Source organism: Odocoileus virginianus, chromosome 2 (assembly GCF_023699985.2).
Source record: "Odocoileus virginianus isolate 20LAN1187 ecotype Illinois chromosome 2, Ovbor_1.2, whole genome shotgun sequence".
NCBI classification, from domain to species: Eukaryota; Metazoa; Chordata; class Mammalia; order Artiodactyla; family Cervidae; genus Odocoileus; species Odocoileus virginianus.
Window position 1 is genome coordinate 58,576,752 of NC_069675.1, and position 18,057 is coordinate 58,594,808.

Below are 18,057 nucleotides of genomic sequence, written 5' to 3' on the forward strand. Positions count from 1 at the left end.
CCAACTTAGGGAAAATATTGTCTTTCATCATTAATTACAATGCTTATTGGAGGCCTAACATAGATGCTCCTTATCAAATTGGAGAAGTCCCACTCTTTTTCTGTTTTTCTGTTTTTTTCATCATGAATCACTGTTAAATTTCCTTAGATGCTTTCTTTACATTGACTGATATGATCGTGTGATTTGTCTTCTTTAGTTTGTTCATGGAGTAGGTTACATTCAGATACCAAACCAGTCATTTATGCCTGGTGTATTCCACTTCATAATATGAATTAATTTTATATGTTGCTCAGTTCCATTGCTTAATATTTTGTTAAAATTTTTTCATTTATCTCCATGAAGAATATTGAGTTGTTCTTTTCTTTTTTGTACTGTGTTTGCCTGGCTTTGGTATCAGGGTCATTCTGGCTTTATAAACTAAGTTGGAAAGTGTTCCCTTTTCTACTTTTTTCTTAAAGAGACTGTGTTGAATTGTTTATTCTTCTTTTAAGTTTGATAGACTTCTCCAGCATAGTCATCTAGTCCTGAAGAAGCTTCTGAAGTTTTCAAATTATGAATTTTATTTCTTTAATATCATAAGACCATTTAGATTATCCATTTCATACTGGAAGTTTTGGTATATATGGAGAATTATTTATACTATTTCTTTATTATCCTTTTGATGTTTGCAGAGTAACAACAGTTCCTTTTTCTTCCCAGTAGTAGTAGAACAGAAAGTTGTCTTCCCTCCCCCTCTCTTGTTTTGATCAGCCTTGCTAGAAGTTTATTTCATTTTATTGACCTCATCAAAAAACCAGTCCTTTCTTTCTCTATTATTTTCCTGTTTTCAGTTGTATTGACTTATGCTCTTCTCCTTATTATATTCTTCCTTCAGTTTACTTTATTTTGCTTCTCTTTTTCTAGTTTTTTGAGGTGAGAACTTAAGAGTACTGATTTGAGACTTTTAATGTAATAGAAGCACTTAATGCTAGAAATGTGCCTTTTGGCATTTCTTTAACATGTCCCATAAATTTCAGTTTTATTTTTACTCAGTTCAGTATATTTTAAATTTTCATTTGAGACTTCCTTTTTTTGATTTATGGATTGTTTAGAAGGGTACTTTTTAGTTTCCAGCTGTTGGAGATTTCTTGTTATATTTAGACTTTCTATATTATCAGTATCTACTTTGACTTCATAAGATCCAGAGAACTCAGTTGTTTTAAATTTGTTGACATTTGTTTTTTGACTCAGTATATGGTCTCTCTTGGTATTTATTTCACGAGCAATGGAAAAGTATATATATTCTGATGTTTTGGGTATTTGATGGTACTGTTAAATTCTTCTCTGTCTTTGCTGAATTTCTCTAGTTGTTCTACCAGTTGTTGAGAGAGGGGTGTTGATGTCTTTGAGAAACATGGGCTTGTCTAATTCTTCTTTTTGTCCTTATTTAGCTTCACTTACTTGGTAGCTCTCTTGTTCAGCACATAAAACCTCTAGGCTTAGTATGTCTTCTTGCTGTGTTTCTCTTTTATGATCATGTAATGTCCTATGTCCATGGTAATTTTCTTTTCTTTGAAGTCTACTTTATCTGACATTAATAGAGCTAGTCCTGATTTCTTCTGATTGTTTTGACAATGCCATTTCCTTCTTTAGGCGATCTTCGTGACCCAAGAATGGAACCAGGGTCTCCTGCATTGCAGGCAGATTCTTTACCAACTGAGCTATGAGGGAAGCCCCTCCTATTTATTACTCTCCTACAAATGTGTTTTAAAATTGATGTGTTTAGACCACTGACATTATTGCTGTGGAAAGGCTCACGTATGTGACTTCATTTTTTGTTTTTTCTTTTAAAATGATACATAATTGATATATGACACTGTACTAGTTTAGGTGTACACATGACTTTTATTATTATATATCATAAATGTATATGTGTAAATTATGTAAGATTAGTTTCCATCACCATACACAGTTACAGTTCTTTTTCCTGTGATGAGAACTTTTGTATTTACTTTTGTAGCAACTTTTGAATACGCAATACAGTACTGTTAAGTGTAATCACCATGATGTATATTACTTTACCAGAACATTATCTTACAACCAGAACTTTGTACCTTTTCAGCAACTTCATTTCACCTCATCCAGCCTCTGCCTCTAGTAACTACAGATCTGCTCTCTGATTCCATGGGTTTTTCTTAGACTCCATGTATAGTAAGACCATAGAGTGTTTGTATTTCTCTGACTTATTTCACTTAGCATAATGCTCCCAAAATCTTTCCATGTTATGACAAATGGCAAGATTTCCATTTTCATTTACTGGCTTAACAACATTACGTTGTGTGTGCATGCGCATACCTGTATACCTACCATGTGTTGGCTATTGCAAATAATGCTTCAGTGAATGTGAACGTGCAGATATCATTTTGAGTGTCTTTGTTTCCTTCAGAAAAAACCACCTAGAAGTGGAATTACTTGATCATATGGTAGTTCCATTTTTAATTTTTTGAGAAATTTCATACTGTTTTCCATAGTGGCTGTGCTGGTTTACACTCACACCAAAGGTTAAAGGTCCCTTTCCCCATATCCTCATAAACACGTTATTTCTTTTAAGAACAATCATTTCACAGGTGTGAAGTGCTATCCCATTGTTTTTTGATTTGCCTATCCTTAATTATGAGCATTTTTTTCATGTACCTTTTGTCAATCTTTATGTTTTCTTTGGAAAAATGTCTATTCAGATCCTCTGCCCACTTTAAACTGGATTGTTCAATTTTCTTCTGTTTAGTTGTGTGAGTTCTTTATATAGGTTTTGGATATTCACCCCTTATCAGAAATATGATTTACAAATATTTTCTCTCAGTCTATTAGTTGCATTTTTATTTTGTTGATGGTCCCAGTTATTTTGCTTTAGTCCTACTTACTTGTTTTACTTTTGATGTTAAATCCAAAATATCATTGTCAAGACTGATGTCAAGGAGCTTTCCTATGTTTTCTTCTAGGAGTTTCATGACTTCACATCTTTTATTCAAGCCTTTGATCCATCTTGAATTAATTTTTTGTATGCTGTATATAAGAGAGTGGTTCAGTAATTCCTTTGCACATGGCTGTACAGTTGTACAGTCCTAATGCCATTTATTAAAGAGTCTGTTGTATCTTCATTGAGTATTCTTGGCTCCTTTGTTGTAAGTTAGTTGACTATATTTGCATGGATTTATTTCTGGACCCTCCAGTCTATGTTATGGGTCTCTGTGTTTATTTTAATGCCTGTACCACACTCTGTTTTGATTACTACAGTAATGAGGAAGCTTGATGTTACAGCTTTGTTGTTCTTCCCCAAGACTGTTTTGGCTGTTTTGGGTCTTTTGTATTTCTGTACAAATTAAGATTGTTGGTTTGATTTCTGTGAAAAATGCCATTGAAATTTTGATGGGGATTGCATTGAATCTGTAGGTTGCTTTTGATAGTATGGAAATTTGAACAATATTCTTCCAACCCATGAACATGATTTATCTTTCCACTTACTGTGTCTTCTTCAATTTCTTTTCAATTTGGTAGTTTTCAGTGTTCAGGTCATTCACTTGATTGGCTAAATTTATTCCTAGTCTTTCTGGTGCAATTGAAAATAGGATTGTTCTCTTAATTTTTCTTTCTGATAGTTCAATATTAGTGTATAGAAATGCAACAGATTTTTGAAAATTGATTTTGTATCCTGAGTGTGTAGTAAATTTGTTTAATAGTTCTTTGTGGGGAGTCTTTAGGGTTTTCTGTATATAGTATCTGCAAATAGTGACAGCTTTTCTTCTTCCTTTCTGAGTTAAATGTTTTTTATTTCTTTTTCTTCCTTAATTGCTCTGTTAAAACAGCTAATACTCTATTGATTCAAAGTAGCAAGGGTGGGTGTCCTTGTCTTATTACTCATCTAAGAGGAAAAGTGTTAAACTTCCCACTAAGTGTTAAGTATGATATGTTATGGGTTTGTCATATTTGGAATCAATAGAAAAAAAAATGAGGTGGAAGTGAATAAGTGAGCTAGAAACTCCAGAAACTGGTCATAGAGGGAACCTGCCTCAAAATAATAGAGTCCATATGTGACAAATCCACAGTAACATCATTCTCAATATTGAAAAACTAAAAGCATTTCCTCTAAGAGATCAGGAACAAGATAAGGAAGTCCATGCTTGCCCCTTTGATTCAACATAGTTTTGTAAGTCCTAGTCATGGCAATCAGAGAAAAAAAAGAATCCAAATGGGAAGAGAAGAAGTAAAATTGTCACTGTTTGTAGCTGAAATGATACTGTATATAGAAAACCCTAAAGATGTTACCAGAAAACTACTAGAGCTTATCAGTGAGCTGGGTAAAGTTGCAGGTTACAAAATTAACACACAGAAATTTATTGCATTTCTTTACACTAGCAATGAAAGATTCGGAAGAGAAATTAAGGTAATAATCCCATTTGCCAACACATCAAAAAAGAATAAAATCCCTAGGAATAAAACTACCTAGGGAGACAAAAGAACTGTACTGTGAAAAACTATAAGACACTGATGAAAGAAATCAAAGATGATACAGATAAACCATGTTCTTAGATTAAAAGAATCAATATTGCCAAAATGATTATACTACCCAAGGCAATCTAAAGATTCAGTGCAATTGCTATCAAATTACCAATGGCATTTTTCACAGAACTAGGACAAAAAATCTTGAAATTCATATGGATACAGAAAAGACCCAAATAGCCAAAAAAAATCCTGAGAAAGAAACACAGAGCTGGAGGAATCAGGCTTCCTGGCACCAAAGCTATGGTCATCGAAAGAGTATGGTACTAGCACAAAAATATGTAATAGATCAGTGGAACAGGAGAGAAAGCCCAGAAATAAACCTATGAACCTGTGGTCAACTAGTGTACAACAGAGAAGACTATACAATGGAGGAAAGATAGTTTCTACAACAAACAGTGCTGGGAAAACTGGGCAGCTAAATGTAAAAGGATGAAATGAGGATTTTGTGTACGCACCATACACAAAAAAAACTCAAAATGGATCAAAGACCTAAATGTAGGGACAGAAACTATACAACTCTTAGAGGAAAACATAGAACACTGTTTGACTAAATTGCTGCAATATCTTTTTGAATCCACCTCCTAGACCAATGAAAATAAAAACAAAGATGTGATTAAACTTAAGAGCTTTGCACAGCAAAGGAAACCATCAATAAAATGCAGAGACAACTCACAGCATAGGAGAAAATATTTGCAAATGAAGTGACCAACAAGGGATTAATCTCCAAAATATACAAATAGCTCATGCAGCTAGCTGTATGTCAAAAAAGGGGGGAAAAAAAACCCAATAAAAAAATGGGCAAAAGATCTAAATAGACATTTTCCCAAAGAAATGGCCAAAAAGTACATGAAAATATGCTCAACATCACTAATAGAGAAGTGCAAATCTGAATTGCAATGAGGTATCTTCACCTCATGCTGGTTAGAATGGCCATCATGAAAAAGTCTAGAAACAAATGCTGAAGAGGGTGTGTAGAAAACTGAACCCACCTACACTGTTAGTGGAAATGTAAATTGGTACAACCACTATGGAGGTTCCCTAAAAAAAACTAAACAATAGAACTACTATATGATCCAAGAATCCCATTCCTGGGCATACATATATCCAGAGAAAACTATAATTTGAAAAGATACATGCACCCCAGTTTTCACTGAAGCACTGTTTACAACAGCCAAGACATGAATCCACTCTAAATGTCCATAGGCAGAGGAAGGGGTAAGGAAGAATTAGTAAAAATATCAATGTAATACTTCTCAGCTATAAAAAATAATGAAATAACGTCATTTGCAGGAACATAGATGGATCTATAAATTATTCTAGAAGTAAAGTGAAGTCAGATAGAGATAGACAAATATGATATTATCACTCATATGTAGAATTTAAACAAATGATATAAATGAACTGATTAAAAAAAAAAAAGAAAACCACACACTCATACAGATTTCAAAAACAAACTTACGGCTATCAAAGGAAAAAGTTGCGGGGAGGGATAAACTAGGATCTTGGGAAACAGATAACCAGGATCTACTGTATAGCATGTGGAACTGTACTTAATATTCTATAATAACCTATATGGGAAAAGAATCTGAAAAAACAGAATATATGTGTAACTGAACCATTTTGCTGTATACCTGAAATTAACACAATATTGTAAGTACACTAATATCCAATAAAATTCAAGATTTACTTGAAAGATAAGACAATATTAAGTAGGGTGGAAGAGTTTGCAGCACACCAGAATTCCATCTGAGAAGAAATAAAAATCTGGATAAAATTTTAATTTTATCTTTTTCACTTGCCACAAATTGTATCATATACAATATATATCACGTTATTATATGTGTCTTTGTGTATGTATGTACACACACACACACACATAGGTATAGAGGAAAGTCAGAGGTAGGCTGAATTTTACTAAAATTACAACCCAGCATCAATTTAGCACATTTACTGATGGGATTAAAGTTGTCATCTCTCATTCTTCTTGCCCAGCACAGGAAAAGGAAAATCTTCTCTGGAGGAATATAACACCATTGATACATGTATAATTTTTTTAATTCAATAATTAGAATTCAGTAAAAATAACTGGCAATGCTAAGAGATAATATCATACCAATGGAAAACAAGAGAATAGGTAGAGGATAAAAACCAGTTTACAGGATATCCAGGTATAGGCCATTAGTAGACAGGACCACTACAATTTGGTTATTAGTTTTGTTTTATTGTTGTTGGTTTGTAGTCTCCCTTAAGTAACTTCAGGAGCCACTCTTTTCTTTCTTTCTCAATGGTGCTTCTGTTCCACATATCTGCTCCAGTCTCCTTTTTAAAAAGAAAGCAGTGCATATAAGACAAATACACAAAAATTTATTTATGAAAGCATACAGAAAATGAAACCCAAAATATACTACTTATAATGGCATAAATATCCTAAATATTTAGAAATTAAGAATTTCTGCATTGAAAATTATCAAATATTCATAAAAAGTAAAGACCTGAATAAATGGAAAGATATATGGAAGATTCAATGTTCTACAGATATCAGCTCCTTTTAAATTGATTTTACAGATTGAATGCAGACCCAATTAAAGTCCTAACAGAGCTTTCTGTGTTGATAGTTGTTTGTAAAATGGAAATGAAAGTGCATAGGGCCAAGAACAGTCAGGCAATTCTGAACAAAAACAAACGGAAAAGACTCACATAACTAGAAACCCAGACCTTTTATAACTCTATAGTAGTTGAAACAAGGATGATAGATACAGTGCAATTACCTGATTTAAAACAAAGGTGACACTGAAGAGCAGTAGAGAAAGGTTAATCTTTTAAGTAATTGGTGCTGGTTCTTGTGGATATCCATGTGGTTAAAACACATTTTTAAAACCCTTCCCCACAGTGTATACAAAAATAAATTTTATATGGATTATAGATTGAAGTATAAAAGGTAAGACAAAGATCTTAAAACATAATATATCTCTGCAATACCTTGGAGTATTACAAACATTTTTAAACAGGGCACAAAATCTAATCAACATAATGAGAAAAAATGAGAAACTGCAGTACATTACTACTAAAAACTTCTCATCAAAATATAATATTAGAAAAGCAAAAAAGGGAACGCGAGTAGTAGAAAATATTTGCAGTTAAATATCAGGATTATATAAAGAGCTGAAAAAACATGAGAAAAAGAACTGTACAAAACATACTCAAACTGCCAAAAACATATAACTAGATGCTCAGTTTCAGAAGTCATCAAAGAAATACAAACTACATCTATAATAGCAGTATACACCCTTCAGATTGAGTTAAGATGATGGCGAGGGCTAACAACTGTTGGCAAAGATGAGACTAAACTGTAGTTCTCATGTACTGATGACAAAAATATAAATTGTTTTAGCTACTATGAAGAAATCTTTAGAGGTATCTATTGAAGTTGAATATATATAGAAATGGATGGGTATATTCACAATGGATATTTAGAAGACTATTTATAAGAGCCCCAAACTGGAAACAACTGAAATACCCATCATTGACAAAATGAATAAATACATTGTGTTATATATTGCTATATACAATGGAATAATATACATAATATGGGTGCATTTCACAAAAGTAATCTTAAGTGAAATAAATCAGACCCCAGCCCTGCCCAAAAAGACCCTACTAGTCAACATCCATTACTGAAGTACGTACATTTATGAGTGAACCTATTAATATTTCTAGAGAAGGACAGACAATTTTCATACAAGATCAGTTAAAACTGACTTGTAGTATTAGAAGTCAGAAATGTTTATCCTTTGGAGGTTTGAGAAGGTGGGGCAAGGGAGACTTGTTAGGGTGTTGTGAAGTTCAGTTTTATTATCTGGCTGTTATATGGGTATGTTTAGTGAGTTGAACACTTACAGTATATACATTTCTCCAAGTATATGTCGTACTTTACCATTTACTAATGTACACAGTTGTTTTCCTATGACAGAAAAAAATTCAGCCCTTTAAAAGCAAGCTTTGTGATCTAACCATGTTCTTTGTTGAAATCCCATGCTTTGGGACAGAATTCGTAATGAAAGCTAAACAATTGCAAAGGCTTCATACAAAAAGGAAAAGTAGGTAATGGAATTGTTATCATTGAACTTTTGGTGGACAAATAGATATATAAACTCTAAACAAACAGATATGTCTGCCGGTAGGCACTCCTAATTTTAAAGGAAACAAGAGATTCCTCCCCAACCCGAATTGGCAAGGCACATTACCCTAATTCACTTTCCTCTGAGTAAAAGACTTTCCTCAACATTTAAGCAGTTGAACTCAATTCTTTTTAATAGATAACAGGGTTTAAAAAAAAAAAAGACTATACTACACTCTACAAATCTTTAAGTACTATTTATTTAGGCCCTTTTAAAAGGTACTGTTTTTCTGACTTCTTGCAGTTCCTGACCTGAGTCATCTCTGTGATATGTCATACCCTGTCACATCTAGTTACCTTACACTGAATAAAGAGAAGGTTATAAACAGCATGCATACCACCTGACATAAAACATTTGCCAGCTATTTCTTCTGCTTAAATGAATACATCACAAATATCTAGACTATTAGCTTGAAAGACTATATATTTTCTAAAAAAATAATGAAACAGCCATCTTTACTTATTATAGTACATATATTTATGAATACACCTAATTCTGATAAGGAATGAGTTTTACTAAAACATGCTTCTCTTACACATTTTGTCTTCACTTTTCACCGTGCAATATATATGTATATGCACAAACTTGTTTTACTTCCTTCTTAGAGGCAATCTTACCAGGAATACAGTAACTAACTAATTGTGGAATTTAGCCAGAAAATAAAAAAGAAGCAATTGAATTTTAACAGAAAATTTGCCCCAGAAGCATTTATCGTACTCAGGTTAACATACCATTTGTTATGAAAAAGTGTTAAGAAGATCTAAATACTTGTCTTTCTGATTATTAAGGCAACGTGAAATGAGAAGTCCATAAGAAAAAAGATTTTTTTGACTTAAGAAATCACTCCTCACCTACACTTCATGGCCTCTGTTAATGTAAATTATTTAGCTACACTTTAAGCAAATTTACTATAACAATGCTTAGTCTTCTATCTCATATTTTGTTGTTATAAATACAACTTTAAATCAAAACACTCAACAGACAAGTCAGTTTCCTTTAACTTTGGAGAAATTGCTGATGTTTACCACTGAATAGGTGAAGGAACTGTTTAGAGCTCAAAGTCTAAGGTAGAGAAATTCGGTTCCATAGTAGTACTATAATCTGCCAGCTCACTGCTCAAGGTTATTCTAAAGATTGTAGGACACACCGATCAAAGCTACTCTCCTGCATTATGCTGTGAAAATGGTGTATAAGTACTCACTTTTGGCATTGTTAGGATAATTCAGTAAACAAAGGTGACAAAGTAAACCTCAGGATAATTTGGTAAACAAAGATGACAAAGTAATCCTATCTTTTTTTTTTTTTAATGACAACCTCCCACCCCACAAAAGACAAAACAACTCAAAATATAAGTAACATTAGGCAGTAAGAAATACATGGGAAATTACAGTGAACTAGCAATTCAGAAGCAGAATGACAGAGTCGTTCAGAGTCTTAAGATTTGGAGTCAAACAGGAATGGTTTTAAATTCTGCTTCTGTCACTTGAGTCTCTGTCCTTACTTATAAATGGGAAAACTAATATTTAACTCTTAACGGTTGTTTAGTTGTTACAAATACGAAACATGATGGTAATTGCCAAGCATAGCACTATGCTGGGCAAGTAACGTGTGTTAGTCTATAGTAATTTTTGTTTTTGATGAAGATTGGAACCATTCTCCTACTTTGATAATAGTTCATTTCTGGACTCAGCAGAGTAGAGAAGAATACTTGTTTTCAGAAAGGACTTATATGTAATAATCTTTGTGCATCATACTTTCTTCATCTGTAAAATAGATATAAGATTTCTGTGACCATTAAATGAGATAATGCAGTGTTCAGCATATTCACCAGCTAAAAGTATGCACTTTATAAACAGTGGCTGAACTCTAGCTGTTGCATTGATCACTATGTAATATGTACGCAAGGCACTCAGCCTCTCTGAATTTCTTTCAAAAAATTGACAAAACATCTATCTTGTGTATCTTTTAGGGTTGCTAAGATAATAAAATGATGCAGGTAAGCACTCAGAAAACCAGAAGGTGCATAAAAATGGATGGTGTTATTATGGTTCTGATGGCAGTTTAGATGTTAAGTACAATAAAAATGGGATTTAAAAATCCTTTTCATATAATCAAGAAAGCTGTACTTGTTTCACAGACAGTACACAAGTGATGACTGTTACAAAAGGACTTTTTCTGTATTGAGATTAGTTTATTGTAGTCTGGATCAGAAAAGTTACTTAAGGTGAACATTTTTTCTTGTTCATCTCTCAGGAGTGAGATATTTAATACTTGAATTTATATACACTCTAGTATAGAATATGTGACAAATTGATTGTTGAACATTTTTGTTACACAGAAAGGCCTTCTTTGACCTCAGGAATTCACTAAGAGGAACAATACATTATTATAAGATTAATTATAACTAATCTTGTAAAGTCCTTTAAAGAAATTCTATAAATGCTTAGCATTTTTAGCTACTAACATCTAACAAGGTTAAGCTCGTCTTCAAAATGAGCTACTGCTTGATGAGTTGGTTTTAAAATAACCTGACATGCCACAAATGGCAGCTGCTCTATCATGTGAGTGATTTAATGATTATAGCAATCATGAGAATGTCTGTGATTAAATAGTTGAATTACTAACTGCTTATTCCTCTAAGATTATTGTTGTCTCAGAAAACTAAAGCACTGAAGAGCTAAATAAGTCATTTTATTCCATACATCACACTGGCACAGTGTTAAGGCTCAAGGGTCTGCAAGACTTTTGAGGTGCTGATGCTTTATACTTTATAGTTGCACTGTCCAGTATGGGAACTAGTACTATGGGTGGCTACTGAACTCTTGAAACATGGCTAGTATGACCGAGGAATGAATTTTTAAATTTCATCTATTTAAAAATTTTAAATTGAAAACTGATTCTCAGTAATTGTAAAAACTTTTAAAGAATGTAGGGACCAACTTGGGTACCTGAAATTACTTCTTCAACTGAAAACTATGAACTCTAAATACAGATAAAGTATTTCTGATGAAATTTAACATGTAATTTAAGATATACTTTTAACATGTAGAAAATTTAAGGTTAATAAGTATGTGGCTTGCATTATATTTCTGTTGAACAACATTGCTATATAGGTTCAAAGACAAGCAATAAATTACCTATCATATGGACCTTACTCTCTCTCATATCCATCTGGAGAAGGATTCATGAAAGTCAAAAATTCAGTTCTGGGAGTTGTACAAGTAGGAACAGTTACAGGTCTTGTCTTTGATATATGGACACTTGGCTATCAGGAACCATAACCTGGGATTACCTCAGTCATGTGCTATTAAATGACTAACAACCAGCTCTTCAAAAACCAAACCCATCAAAAGCCCCCAAACCAACCATTTTTCCTGATTTCTGTGGTATAACATATTTCTACGATAGCCAGTTTTGAGTTACTAACATCATGTCCTTGAACTTGGAACTGGGAGGAGATAGCCTTAATTGGCACTTGCAAGGCCACTGGAGTTAGTCACAGTGAGTGAAAGTTGCTCAGTCGTGTCTGACTCTTTAGAACCCCATGGACTATACAGTCCATGGAATTCTCCAGGCCAGAAAACTGTTTTGGGTACCTTTTCCCTTTTCCAGGGGATCTTCCCAATCTAGGGATCAAACCCAAGTCTCCTGCATCACAGGCGGATTCTTTACCAGCTGAGTCACAAGGGAAGCGTTATAGTCATAGTGCATCACTGGAATGCTTTACAAGTTCCTGACATCTGTGTTTCTTGAGAGGTGTGTATTCTGTGGTGGAGGTTGAAGTAGATCAGCTTGAAATGGAATGCTACACCACAGCAAATTGTAGGATGATTAGACCTGGGCACGAGGGGCATTTTATTTTCTTTATGTCACTAGAAAAACCCTGATTCTTCTCTTACTCCCCTTGAGAATATAGATTTATGGTTATATGAAGCCATTTTGTAAGCTATAAAGATAGTTTAAAATAGCTAAAGATACTACCTCATTTTGATAAGGAAGATGCATGATTTTAACTCAAACTTTATATACCAATAATATAACAAATATTTTTTGTGTGCAAAGAGACATCTTGGGGACATGGTAAAATTATAGGAAGAATTGATATAAATTCTGAATGGAGAACTTAATACATGTAAAATATCTGTAATAAGCCCAAATTCAGCTCTGAGTTCAATAATTTTATGACTTTTGTTGGCAAATATATGTGAAATCATTCTATTTACTTAGAAATTATTCTTTCTACATTAGCTCCTTTGCTTGGACACCTTGATATTACATCTTATGTAATCTTACGCTCAAATAAATTTCAGCATAAAGTAAGTCTTTTAAAGGCAGTATGTAAGAGGATTTAATTCAAAAGCATTTTTGAATAAAGTAGTTCACCCTCTAAGAGAATATTCAAATTTATTTGTACCACTAGGTGTGCTGTGCTTAGTTACTCAGTCATGTCCAACTCTTTGCAACCCCATGGAGTGTAGCCTGCCAGGCTACTCTGTCCACGGGGATTCTCCAGGCAAGAATACTGGAATGGATTGCCATGCCCTCCTCCAGGGGATCTTCCCAACCCAGGAGTCGAACCCAGGTCTCATGCATTGCAGGAGGATTCTTTACCATCTATGCACAAATGACTTTTTCCCCCTCACAGTTGCATATTTGTATATAGCATTTTAATTTGGGTTCTGTTTAATTATATGTACTCATATGCATAGAATTTTAGTGCTGAAAAGACTCATCTAGTTATCTCTTATTTTATAGATGAGCAAACTGAGATCCCCAAAAGTGACTTGTCACACGGTTAGTCTTGACCAGTTTAGCCAAACTACCACGGTAGTATTCTTAAAGTTTGTAGCATAAAAACTGCCTGAATCTGTTTGTCTACAATTGGGGACTGTTGATACAAGGTATTTTTCCTGTACTCTATACTAGCAAAGTTAGCACCTATTCTTTTTGCTGTTAACTTCATGGTTTAATTAGTTACTTTTACTATAACATATTAATCCTCAGGCAAAATTCTTCATTATTTACTTGCAAAAATTTATTTGGCAACGATTCTATCCTGGATCAACACAGTTAACTAGTCTAATTAATAAGTAAGTCAGAGAAGGTTTGAGACGTTGAAAAGGAGAAAAAGTTGGGTTAAAGCCCAAATTGTTTAATGTTTGCACCTAAGATTATTGTTATCTTTTGCTAAGTTACTGTCCATTTATGAGTAGGAGAATTCTGAAAAGAAGACATCTTGTTTTATAGTATTGTGATCTAGTATATTAGAATTCAAAAATATGTTAAATATTTAAAATAGGTATAACTTGAAAATCCACATCTAACAGGAAAAATCTATATATAAGGGCAATTAAAAGTTGGTATTAATATGTCACACTCTATGATTGACAACATTATGTCACCATGAAAAATAAAGATTGGATAATCATGCTTTCTTAGGAATTTTACTGAAAACTTTTATGTCTCTTTTAAGTTACACATGTAATACAGTCTTGTATAGATCTCTGTAGCTAAGCAAAGAAGATAGTCTTTGATGTGCTTATAATTGTGATGGGTTTAGGGCTGCCTTTTTAGGCAAAGATGCCTAGAGGTAGGAAGGTATAGATGAAAACTGACATCATGACACAATAAACAAACAACAGGTAAAGTGGAGCCAAAAGTGGATTGGCCTGAATGTATCACCTTAATCAAACAAGTAATATAGCCTCAATACATAGGTAAAAAGTTAACCACAATTTCAAATTGTTTGTAGAAAGAAAAACTTTTGTAGCTTAATTTTATAATGACTTTATATTAATGATGAGATTTTTAAGTATAAAAGAATCTTTCATGTTTTATCATCTGTAATTTTATACACTTTTACAATGGTACCATGATTTTATAGTAGAACCAGTAAGGCATTTAGGAAGAAGATAACATTAAAAATGAGGCTTTTGAATGTTTTTTAATGACATGGGAATGTAGGCACAACATACCACTGGGTAACAAAAAGGAAGATAAATAAATGAGTTTTGTTAAACATATGCATAAGAAAAAAAATAAGTTGACTAGTATTATCAGTTATCTCTGGGTGTAATAAAATCAGTAATTTTTTTTAGTCATCCCATGTGGCATGCTGGACCTTAGTTGCCCAACCAGGGACCAAACCTGTGCCCTCTGCAGGAAAGCATGGAGTCTTAACCCCTGCACTGCCAGGGAAGTCCTCGATATTCTCTAAAATTCAAAATTATGCACAAATAACCTTTCATATCAGAATTTAAAAATATATTTTAAAAGGAAATGGCAAAGCTTCAGCTTTGGAAATTATAATGCTTCAGCCATTTATAGTATAGTATCTGAAAGATCATATATGATGAGTGTATTTTGGAAATATAATACATTTGGAAGAATTTCTAAAATATATAGACAGCCATATTATGTGCAGCTGGGAATAATTTTTGAAATAGGTTTTTAAATCATTTTATTTCTGTGCATATGAGGATCATATAAAAGAAGTTCTCCCATCTTGCTTTTCTTCTTCTAAATACTGTTCTTTAAAACTCAGTGTAACAGATGAACAGGTAGCTTTCCCTCGAGTGGTGACTGCTTTTAGCTGTGTTTCTTTTTGCTGCATATATGGTCATCTCAATTAACATAGTTTCCAGATTTTCTTACAGTTAGGTGTAGCTTTGTGACCAGGATTTCTCCAATGGGATATGTGTTGAAGTGGTGGTGTGTAACAACTCCTGGGGTTGTACCCTAAAAAAGAGAAGAATGTGCCTGCCTTCTTTTTTCTCCTTGTAGGCAGGACTGAAAATCTTAAACATAGACAAAATACCCTAGATATAACAAAGCAATATGATAGCAAGAGCCTAGTAATCTGATACCTGCCTGCCTTACCAGTTCTGACCAACTCCTAAGATTGTTACATGAGAAAATAAAACTCTTTCTTAAATTATTGTGGTCTCTTGTGGAGCAGCCTGGAGTGTTATAAACTTAACATTGTAGCACCATTATACTACCACTTGGGCACTAACAATGAAGCTCATGTTACCCTGGCCACTTTGATTCAATATTATTGGAGGTCCTAGCTACAGAAATTAGGCAAGAAAAAGAAGTAAAAGGCATTCAATTCAGAAAAGAAGTAAAACAGTCTTATTTTGCAGATGACATATGTAGAAAACTAAAAAACAGTGAAAACAGTGATCTATCTAGATCTGACAGACAGAGTGCCTGATGAACTGTGGACAGAGGTTTGTGACATTGTACAGGAGACAGGGATCAAGACCATCCCCATGGAAAAGAAATGCAAAAAGGCAAAATGGTTGTCTGAGGAGGCCTTACAAATAGCTGTTGAAGAGAAGCGAAAAGCAAAGAAGTAAAGGGAAGATATCCCCATTTGAATTCAGAGTTCCAAAGAATAGCCAGGAGAGATAAGAAAGCCTTCCTCAGCAATCAATGCAAAGAAATAGAGGAAAACAACAGAATGGGAAAGACTAGAGATCTCTTCAAGAAAATTAGAGCTATCAAGGGAACATTTCACACAAAGATGGGTTCGATAAAGGACAGAAATGGTAGGGACCTAAGAGAAGCAGAAGATATTAAGAAGAGGTGGCAAGAATACACAGAAGAACTGTACAAAAAAGATCTTGACAAACCAGATAACCACGATGGTGTGATCACTCACCTAGAGCCAGACATCCTGGAATGTGAAGTCAAGTGGGCCTTAGGAAGCATCACTATGAACAAAGCTAGTGGATGTGATGGAATTCAGTTGAGCTATTTCAAATCCTGAAAGATGATGCTGTGAACATGCTGCACTCAATATGCCAGCAAATTTGGAAAACTCAGCAGTGGCCACAGGACTGGAAAAGATCAGTTTTCATTCCAATCCCTAAGAAAGGCAATGCCAAAGAATGCTCAAACTACTGCCCAGTTGCACTCATCTCACACAGTAGTTAAGTAATGCTCAACATTCTCCAAGCCAGGCTTCAGCAATACGTGAACAATGAACTTCCAGATGTTCAAGCTGGTTTTAGAAAAGGCAGAGGAACCAGAGATCAAATTGCCAACATCCGCTGGATCATCAAAAAAGCGAGAGAGTTCCAGAAAAACATCTATTTCTGCTTTATTGACTATGCCAAAGCCTTTGACTGTGTGGATCACAATAAACTGTGGAAAATTGTGAAAGAGATGGGAATACCAGACTACCTGACCTGCCTCTTGAGGAACCTATATGCAGGTCAGGAAGCAACAGTTAGAACTGGACATGGAACAACAGACTGGTTCCAAATAGGAAAGGGAGTACGTCAAGGCTGTATATTGTCACCCTGCTTATTTAACTTATATGCAGTGTACATGAGAAACGCTGGGCTGGAAGAAGCACAAGCTGGAATCAAGATTTCCAGGAGAAATATCAATAACCTCAGATATGCAGATGACACCACTCTTATGGCAGAAAGTGAGGAGGAACTAAAAAGCCTCTTGATCAAAGTGAAAGAGGAGAGTGAAACAGTTGGCTTATAGCTCAACATTGAGAAAAGTAAGATCACGGCATCTGGTCCCATCACTTCATGGGAAATAGATGGAGAGACAGTGTCAGACTTTATTTTTTGGGGCTCCAAAATCACTGCAGATGGTGACTGCAGCCATGAAATTAAAAGATGCTTACTCCTTGGAAGGAAAGTTATGACCAACCTAGATAGCATATTAAAAAGCAGAGACACTACTTTGCCAACAAAGTTCCGTCTAGTCAAGGCTATGGTTTTTCCAGTGGTCATGTATGGATGTGAAAGTTGGACTGTGAAGAAAGCTGAGTGCCGAAGAATTGATGCTTTTGAACTGTGGTGTTGGAGAAGACTCTTGAGAGTCCCTCGGACTGCAAGGAGATCCAACCAGTCCATCCTAAAGGAGATCAGTCCTGGGTGTTTATTGGAAAGACTGATGCTGAAGCTGAAACTCCAGTACTTTGGCCACCTCATGGGAAGAGTTGACTCATTGGAAAAGACCGTGATGCTGGGAAAGATTGGGTGCAGGAGGAGAAGGGGACGACAGAGAATGAGATGGTTGGATGGACATGAGTTTGAGTAAACTCTGGGAGTTGGTGATGGACAGGGAGGCCTGGCATGATGCGATTCATGGGGTTGCAAAGAGTCAGACACGACTGAGCGACTGAACTGAACTGAAAAGAAAGTGAAAGTGAAGTGGATCATTCGTATCCGACTCTTAGTGACCCCATGGACTGTAGCCTACCATGCTCCTCCATCCATGGGATTTTCCAGGCAAGAGGACTGGAGTGGGTTGCCATTTCCTTCTCCAGAGGATCTTCCCGAGCTAGGGATCAAACCTGGGTCTCCACATT

General features: G+C 34.6%; 1 protein-coding gene across 8 annotated transcripts in view; it reads right to left on the reverse strand.

Annotated features, from left to right (window-relative positions):
• Positions 1-1,864: 1,864 nt before the first annotated feature.
• WDPCP (WD repeat containing planar cell polarity effector) overlaps positions 1,865-18,057 on the reverse strand; it is a 273,308-nt gene continuing 257,115 nt past the window's right edge. For 5 of the 8 annotated variants that reach the window (XM_070480151.1, XM_020872996.2, XM_020872999.2 and 2 more), the window contains one exon: positions 6,808-15,455. In XM_070480151.1, coding sequence (XP_070336252.1) covers positions 15,346-15,455 — 110 coding nt within the window. In that variant the 3' untranslated portion in view covers positions 6,808-15,345. Of the gene's footprint in view, positions 15,456-18,057 lie in introns of all 8 variants that reach the window. The other 3 variants (XM_070480150.1, XM_070480148.1, XR_011492660.1) reach the window with 2 other exon arrangements.